This window comes from Dermacentor silvarum, chromosome 7 (assembly GCF_013339745.2).
Source record: "Dermacentor silvarum isolate Dsil-2018 chromosome 7, BIME_Dsil_1.4, whole genome shotgun sequence".
Classification (NCBI taxonomy): domain Eukaryota; kingdom Metazoa; phylum Arthropoda; class Arachnida; order Ixodida; family Ixodidae; genus Dermacentor; species Dermacentor silvarum.
The window spans coordinates 50,973,165-50,981,177 of NC_051160.1; the positions used below are offsets into that span (position 1 = coordinate 50,973,165).

At 48.0% G+C, this 8,013-nt stretch overlaps 1 protein-coding gene across 1 annotated transcript; it reads left to right on the forward strand.

The window, feature by feature from the left end:
- The first annotated feature begins 3,913 nt into the window (after positions 1 to 3,913).
- Positions 3,914 to 7,118, forward strand: LOC125946741 (uncharacterized). Its single transcript, XM_049670638.1, has one exon. The coding sequence runs from the start codon at positions 3,976 to 3,978 to the stop codon at positions 7,090 to 7,092; it is 3,117 nt and encodes a 1,038-aa protein (XP_049526595.1). The 5' UTR covers positions 3,914 to 3,975; the 3' UTR covers positions 7,093 to 7,118.
- The last annotated feature ends 895 nt before the right edge of the window (positions 7,119 to 8,013 follow it).

Sequence of the window (8,013 nt, forward strand, 5' to 3'; positions counted from 1 at the left end):
CCGCCGGGGCCGGGATACCTGTTTTGATAGGCTACACCTAAAAGTTTTCGTTCCATAACTCATTGCGCGGCTTTGAGCTTACGTTCAAGCTTCATTATTAACCGCCACGTCTCTGGTGCATTATGTTTGTACCGGTAGAATGTATTATTTGTACACATTTTGTTTCAAGGATGGCGGTAAGCGGCTGATCTTGACGTTAATTTTTCTGAAAATTTCACTCCAATTATCTGGATGCTCTTCGACTAAGTGGCCTAGACCCACGTATTAATGTGCAGAATTGGAAGGCTAACTACCATTCACAGACTCTAGTTCTCTGGCCAGGGTATTGAACAATACCTTAGGAAGCATTACTTAATTTTAGGCACACGTTGAATGACCCAGGTATTGTGAAGTCCTCAGAAAAAAACATACATTGTAACCAATTGGGTTATTCGTCTATGCAAATTACAGAATTTGACTTTGAACCGTAACTCGAACGCAAGCATGAACTTTGCACATGCGCTGCATTTCCATAAAAAGGCTTGTGAGGCCTCTAGGAATTCTCTCTCAAAATATCGTTTATAACTACTTCCACAATAATGTAAGCTGTATGGTGTTGGCGAACTACGACGGTTTGAATTTCATAGCACTCCAATACAAATTATTTTCAATAATATAGCGAGAAGGGTGTGATTTCAAGAAAGCAACGCCTTATATGGGCGTGTTCACTGAAAAAATATACTCCCATTGGTGTAAAGGGTTGTTATTGCCATATGCATGAAATAGCGACGGGGCTGGGTTGTAAAAGCAAAAAGGTGGGTTCACATAGGAGTACTTAGAGCTCACAAGCTAAGTCGCTCATGCGGTTGTTTGTCCCGCCCAGGTGGAAGCTGTAAGCCAAGTGCGCCGCACCATGGGTGTCAGTGCCGCTGCTAGCATGCTCAGGAGCTTGTGTCGTTTGTTGCAATGTAGGACAAGTCCAGAGTATTTGATTAAGTTCGGCGTAGGCGTTTTGTGCGCAGTGAGAGCACGTCTTGTGGCTCTCCAAGACCAGCTGCGCTTTAACGCTAGGCTCGTGTGGTGACAGCCCCTGTGAGCAGATGCGTGAAACGCACTGCCGCTGCCCGAGGACTCTTTGATAGAGTCCGCAACGTCTAGAAAACAGAGTAATATAAAAGGAACTTTCTACAATAAATTCATAGCAAGACTTACTGAAAAGAAAAGGTAAAATGTATGCAGCAGTCCCTATCTATTGAGAACTACAAGTTACATATTTAGTCTACGCAACGTCCGGGTGAAAGTAATTATAAACTGGTACCTAACAAGAAGTACGGAATTTAAAATCAGGCATTTACACTGACCACTTGAGTTACGCGGATATAAAAGCTAGTATTCAAAATATTCCTGCGTGTGCCCCCTTTTGTACCATAGCAGGTTTCTTTTTTGAAAATTCAATAATATTGCATTGGCTGAAAGCTTCTGAGCAAAGGTACGTCCGACGTCATCTGGCATCTTTTTTCTTACAGGTATGTTAGGCAAATCCTTCAGTTTTTTTTCGTGGAAGTGCTTCTTACGTATCTTGTTCACCTTAGCAAGTTTCACATTAGGATATGTCGGGAATAGGCACGCTGAAGAGCCAAATATAGGACTTCGTCATTTATAGGCAAATTTTTCATGTGAATGGTGCCTAAACAGTCGTAGGCAGCGCCAATCTTTATGATGAGCTCTGCTGTCCCCAATTGCGGGGTACCTCAGCAATACCTGGTTGCTCGCACTGCTATGTTGATGTTGTGTTTTCAAGATCAAATTTGCCCGCTTGTGGCGATCACGCCAATACGAGAATTTTCTGTTGTGCCACAACAAGTAACATGGACAAGAAGTGAAACTACACTGAACAGCCCCTTTATACTGCCGGCACCGTTACCAAAGTGATAAGAGGGCAGCACAAATACACAGTGTTTTCAGAAAAACGTAAGTGCCCGGAACTAGCCTGGAAACCTTGATAAATCAAAATATTTATCCTGAGTGCGAATAATTCCTTTCCAGCAAATGATTCGTATTTGGGGGCAGCACAATGGATGAAGTGAAAAAAAAAACGAGAGAAAACAGGATGCGAACATGGTGCGAACATGATGTGAAACACGGTGTGAACACCGCGTTTCAACAAAAAGAGAAAAAAAAACTGTTAGCGAAGCTGCACTATGGTGGGAATTATGTATTTCCAAATAAGACTTTTAAGATGTGATTGTGTAATTGGTTATTTGAACTATTAAAGAATAAGAAATACATATGATCCGGTGGTTCTCATTTATTTAGTGACCGCAGGCACCATGGCTTTATGGTTGCTACGGTACACCGCCATGGGGTGTATGGCAAAGGTTGGCACGTTGTTCATAAACACGTAACCAACGCCGCGTGGGTTCGGTGCAAACGCGGGCAAAACGCCGCCGCCCTCGACAACAGTTCTGCGCGTGGCTGATGTTGCTACATGTCCAAGTTTATACAGCTCCTCAGAATTTTGAGAATAACAGCCCATAAACAAATGTCATGAAACAAAACACCAGCAGCACACGCCTTTTATGTTAAATTTTCTGAGACAGAAATAATAAAAGGGCGACACAAAATATGCTCGAGCCAATTAGAGTTTTTTTTTTCTACACGTGGACACGACCATCGAAGACTGGGTCCTTAACAGCTTCACTGCAAAAAAAAAAAAAAAATCACAGCATATCCACGGGGTGAATGATGATGAGTGGGCAAAGCTCCGGAGGGAATCATCGGATCTCCCGCTTAAGGGGACGCTAGCACAAACGCGTTAGAAACGTGCAGTACTCTCTAGTAAGGGGGAGCGGCCACAGCGTCTTACGCAGCCATTTACACAAGCCATTTACGCAGCTATTTAAGTAGCACCGCGTTTGCCGACGCCATCACATGACTGCTGAGAGAGTATGCCCCCCGTATTCATAAACGCGCTGAGCCGTGCTCCCTCAAGGGCTGCAGAAGATAGCGCCAACCTTTCCCTTTCCCTCAAGAACCACTTACCTCGACTTGAACTTGACTTGCCACCGCTTTGGGCAGCGCGTTCGAAACGCGTTGAAGGTAAGGCGGAGAGGCCACAGCGTCTTACACCAGCTTCTTACACGGGCCGTAACGCGCTAGCACAAACGCGCTAGAAACGCGCTAGAAACGCTGCCTTTCCTTAATGTTGGGTATTTATTGCCATCGTGGTGCGTGTGTCTATGTGCGCTTCGTGGTGTAGTGGGCTAACGCCGCGCGCTCGGAAGCGAGGGGTGCCCTGGTTCGATTCCGCGCTACGGACACAACTTCGCAATTTTTTTTCTCATTTTTCTCAGACTGGTTACACACTACTACTACTACGACGACGACGACGGGGACGAACGGGTGCCGCTATAAGGAGCTTCGCACCTAAAATGAGCGTAGCTTGCACTAGTGGTTGGAGCTTCGGTACGGTATTACGGTTGGGCTCGCCGCCGACGCGCAGTTTTTCGCTTGGCAGCACGACGCACTTCAAGACGCTGCCTGACGAAGCGTTGCCATGTCTAGGCGAAGCAAGGAACATGTGGTTGCTAGGCGCCGCGAAGTGACGTCATGGCTAGACGGAGCAGGTGCGTTTTCGTAGCAGCTCGGCACGGCGGTGCAGAGCGGTGGCGAAGCGAGGCGCAGCTGTGCCAAGTGGTTGCTAGGCAACGCGCGGTGACCATTGTCAGGCGCAGTTTCTTGTCTACGGTTATGGTGGCTAGAATTGAGAGGTGACGCCAGCGCCCGCATATCCGCCGAGAGAGCGCGATCCTCCGCTTCAAGCGCCGCCGCGACGGCCACCGCGGCGCTGCTGTCAGCATAGTGATGCGTTGCATTTTCCCGCGTCGTCTGGGCAGTGGCTCTTTCTCATCGTGGATCCTGTGGTGTTGTCTCGCTTATGGAAAAATGTATTTCGTTGCTGACATGCCAATGTAAGGGCCAAGCTCAGTGGGACAGATGAACTCCAGCGCTACGAAAGCGAAGCAACGTCACTGCTTCGCTCCCGGCTGCACTACCGGCTACGTGTCGTCGAGGCAGCAGGGACAAAAGGTCTCCCTCTTTTCTGTTCCCAAGGACCCTGCTCTCTTCGAAGCTTGGCGACGAGCCGTACCCCGTGCCGACAAGTCGTTGGACGCGAAGTCTGTGCTTTGTGAGCGCCATTTCGACGAGCAGTATATTGAGCGTTTTTTCACGCACGTGATAAACGGCGAAACTGTTCAGATTCCGCGAGAGCGACCAGTGCTGAAACTTGACGCAGTGCCAACCGCATTCCCAAATGTCCCTGCGTATCTTTCAAAGAAAGCGCCGAAGAAAAGGACATCAAGAACGTCCACATGCGGTTTGCCTTCGAAGATTCGGCGCCAGGAACCAAACACGTCTGCTTGCGAGGAAACCGACTCGCACAGTGCAGAATACGATAGTGACCAAGTGCCTGTTTTGAACTCGCCCGCAATTCCTGACGTTCGCAAGTGTGGCCTTCCCAGCGCTTACTGGGCTAGACACCTGATTGCTGGAGCCGACAACGTCACAGTGTTTGCAGTGTGCGCTCTATATGGAGACAAGATATGTTTTGAGAAATATGTGCTCATGACATCAAATGAAAACACAGTTCGAGCGACAGTTTTTGTGCAGGCCACAAAAATAAAGACCGTTGATATCACCGACACTGACATGGCAGAAGAGTTGCTTCGCGACGTCAACTGCATGATACCGTGCGGAGGCTTTGGTAAAACCGGTGAATTTGGAGTAAATCCAAAATACAAGGAGAAGACTTTTGGCGACAGAACCTTCAGCCCATCTTGCCGAGGGGTTGCTCAAACGCCGGAAAAAGCCTGCCCACAGTGCAAGCACCTCAGGAGACTGCTCCGGAATCGAGAATCCTACAGGCGAAGAAGAGGTAAAACCAGGGTGCAGACGCTTTCATACAGGCTTAAGCTGCGAACAGCACAAGCGAAAAGGAGCCGCCTGAGTCTCCTCCAGGCTAAATCGCGCATGAAGCAAATGAAAGAAAAGAATGCACAGAATGATTCTACAGCCTTTGAAGAAGCGGTCAAGGCGCTACCTGTGAAACAACAGTCACAAGTCAAGGCGTGCTTCGCAGCGTGTAGGAGGAAATCCACCAAAGGAATGAAATATGAAAGTGAGTGGGCCCTAGAGTGCTTGATTATGTCCATGAAAAGTCCCCGCCTTTATGAACACATACGCAAAAACAAGATCATGACCTTGCCTTCTCGAACATCCCTACGTCGATATTTGAAGAGCTACAGGAGTGGATTCGGCCTAAGCGAGAAAGTGTTTGCTGCTGTGGCGGAAAAAACGAAATCTATGGACTCTTTCCAGCGCCATGGCGGACTCTTAATTGATGAAATTAAGCTATCCGAACACTTGAGCTTAGGATCCGACGGAACCATCGAAGGTTTTGTGGATCTTGGGAAATTCACACCAGAAAGTGAGCGCTCCGTGGCATGCGACCATGGCCTCGTCGTATTGTTTGTGCCTTTTACAGGAACGTGGCACCAGATTATTGGTGTGTTCGCATCACGCAGCAATGTGAAGTCAGAGATGTTAGGCAAAATAATCCTCGAAGCAGTAGTCATGTGCGAAAACGCCGGTTTGCACGTAGACTTTATCACCACTGATGGAGCTGCGTGGAACAGGAGTATGTGGCACTCGTTCGGTATACACGGCAGAAAAGAAAACACCGTCTGTAGAAGGCAGCACCCTACAGACCCAGAACGTTTTTTGCACTTCATCTCGGACTTCCCACACCTTGTTAAATGTGTGAGGAATACTTTTGTTCGAACTGGCGTGAGACTGCCAGAAGGCCATGCCAGTGTTGACCCTATTGACTGTGCCCGAAAGCTCGATGAACAGCATGACACGACTCTCAAAGCCATGCCTCATATTAGCGCATCCGTCGTGCGGCCAAATGGCTTTGAGAAAATGAGGGTAAATTACGCAGTGAGGCTTTATAGCGATGAAGTCCTCAGGGGACTTTTCTTGTACAACGAAATCATCGAAGAAAAGCATGGGAGCACGGCTGCGACAGTCAGCTTTGTGGAAACAATGAGAAGGCTCATTGAGGCAATGACTTCAAGGTGCAGCTCAGGAGCACTCAAGCCTGGAGGGACGCACGAGAAGTGCATTGAAAACTTCTTGGCCTACCTGGACGAGTGGGAAACAGCTGCAGGCTCCGGAGGTTTCCTTAGCCGCAGTACAGCCGAAGGACTTCGTGTTACCTTGTCAAGCACGCTACACCTTCTCCGCTACCTGACGACGAAGTTGAAATTCAGCTATATGATGACATGCCGCTTGAGTCAGGACCCTCTGGAGAGGCTGTTTGGAATCGTCCGACAAATGTCTGGATGCAATGACCATCCGACTCCTTCCCAGTTCCTCATCTCGGTTAACACTTTAAGCTTCCAGAATTTGGCAAAACCACCGAAAGGAAGCAATGTGTCCTCAGGACTGCTGAGGAGTCTGCTAGGAGCTGACAATGGAAAGGACCTGACTTCTCAGAGGAAGCTGGATGAGCTTCTTGACGCAGGAAACCTTGCCGAAGCACATGAAGTGCTCAGTGAATGCGGCCACGGTACCGAGCATGTTGACATGGTAGTGCAAACCAGCGATGCCAGGCTCATATACTACATGGCTGGCTACGTGGCAAGAAAGAGCGTTGCAAGCACCAAATGCGCAGAGTGCAGCCGGCAGCTCCTACAAGGCGAAAACGATTCAGCTCCAGGTGCAGCATCCCTCACTGCTGCTGTTGACCGAGGAGGCCTGCTGTACCCATCAGCCAAGCTCAATGAACTCGTGACCACTCTCGAGAACACTTTTACCCACTGTTTTAGTGTGAGAGAAGTCAAATGTGACAGCGTCATGGACTTGGTTTCCTTCTTGCAGTTAAGAAAGCTTACGCTCGTTGGCTGCCCTGACCACAGTATGTCCCTCACAAACAAAATTATGAAGTTCTATGTGCTTACTAGGCTCCATTTTCATGTGAAGGCTCAGAACAACAAGCGAAACGCAAGGCAGGAAAGAATGAAATTGCTAAAGCTTAGACGCGTGCTCTAAGTTTTATATTGTAACTTTAAGTTTGATTGCCTCTTTTATTATTATTTTTTTTTGCTTAGTGGTAAGTGATATCTATGCCTCCACATTTCTTAGTGCCAAGCGATGCACTGTCTGCGTGCAATGTTTCATTGTGTCTTAACTAGACACGAGCATGTGTGCGTATTTATTTTTCATTATATTACCCTGGTATTTGATGATGTGATGTACAATAGATCTTAATAATATTATGATCTGCAATAAATGTTTACTATGTTTTGTTTCCCTAAGACCGCCAGTAATTTTTTCGGAGTAACCTCGCGCTGCAAAACACTGCAAGGATACACAAACGAAAGCTTTTAGTTACGCAGATTCAGTGCCGCATAAGTCTCGCAATAGCCAACAATACCTTTTAATGCTTAAAATTGCATTGTATCAGCCACCATCACCGTGAATTAGCTAAATCATTACTTGCAACAGCATCACTGAACGGCCCACGGGCTGGACGCACGCGTACGCGTACGCGTGCTCGGTACAGCGCGCGTACCGAGCATCGCATTACGACCGACAGCGCCACCGCCGCGGCGCTCGAAATGGAGGAGCGGCTGCGAGCTCCCGTTGGCGTCACCTCCCAATTCTAGCCACCATACTACGGTTTACGGGCCAAGCTCCGGCTTAAAACAGCTTCGCTGCCAAAAAACTGGCCGCGGCTTAGCTCAGCCAACCCTGGATATGCGAAGCGAAAGCTTGGTTTATCGTGGGTAAGTCTTGGTTTCGCTTGGTAAGCCTTTGATTTTGCTTTAAATCTTATACTTAGGTATACACTCATCGATATAAGCCAGGTATAAATTATAAGCCGACAAGTCCAAGCATTTGGGATCCGAACGGCTAGCTCCTCCTCAGTATCCGACGCTAGCTACGCGCGCTTGGCATTCCGGACCCTCT

What these genes read in the sequence shown, in the direction of transcription:
- LOC125946741 (XM_049670638.1), top strand. Translation starts at nt 3,976, where the DNA reads ATGAACTCCAGCGCTACGAAAGCGAAGCAACGTCACTGCTTCGCTCCC.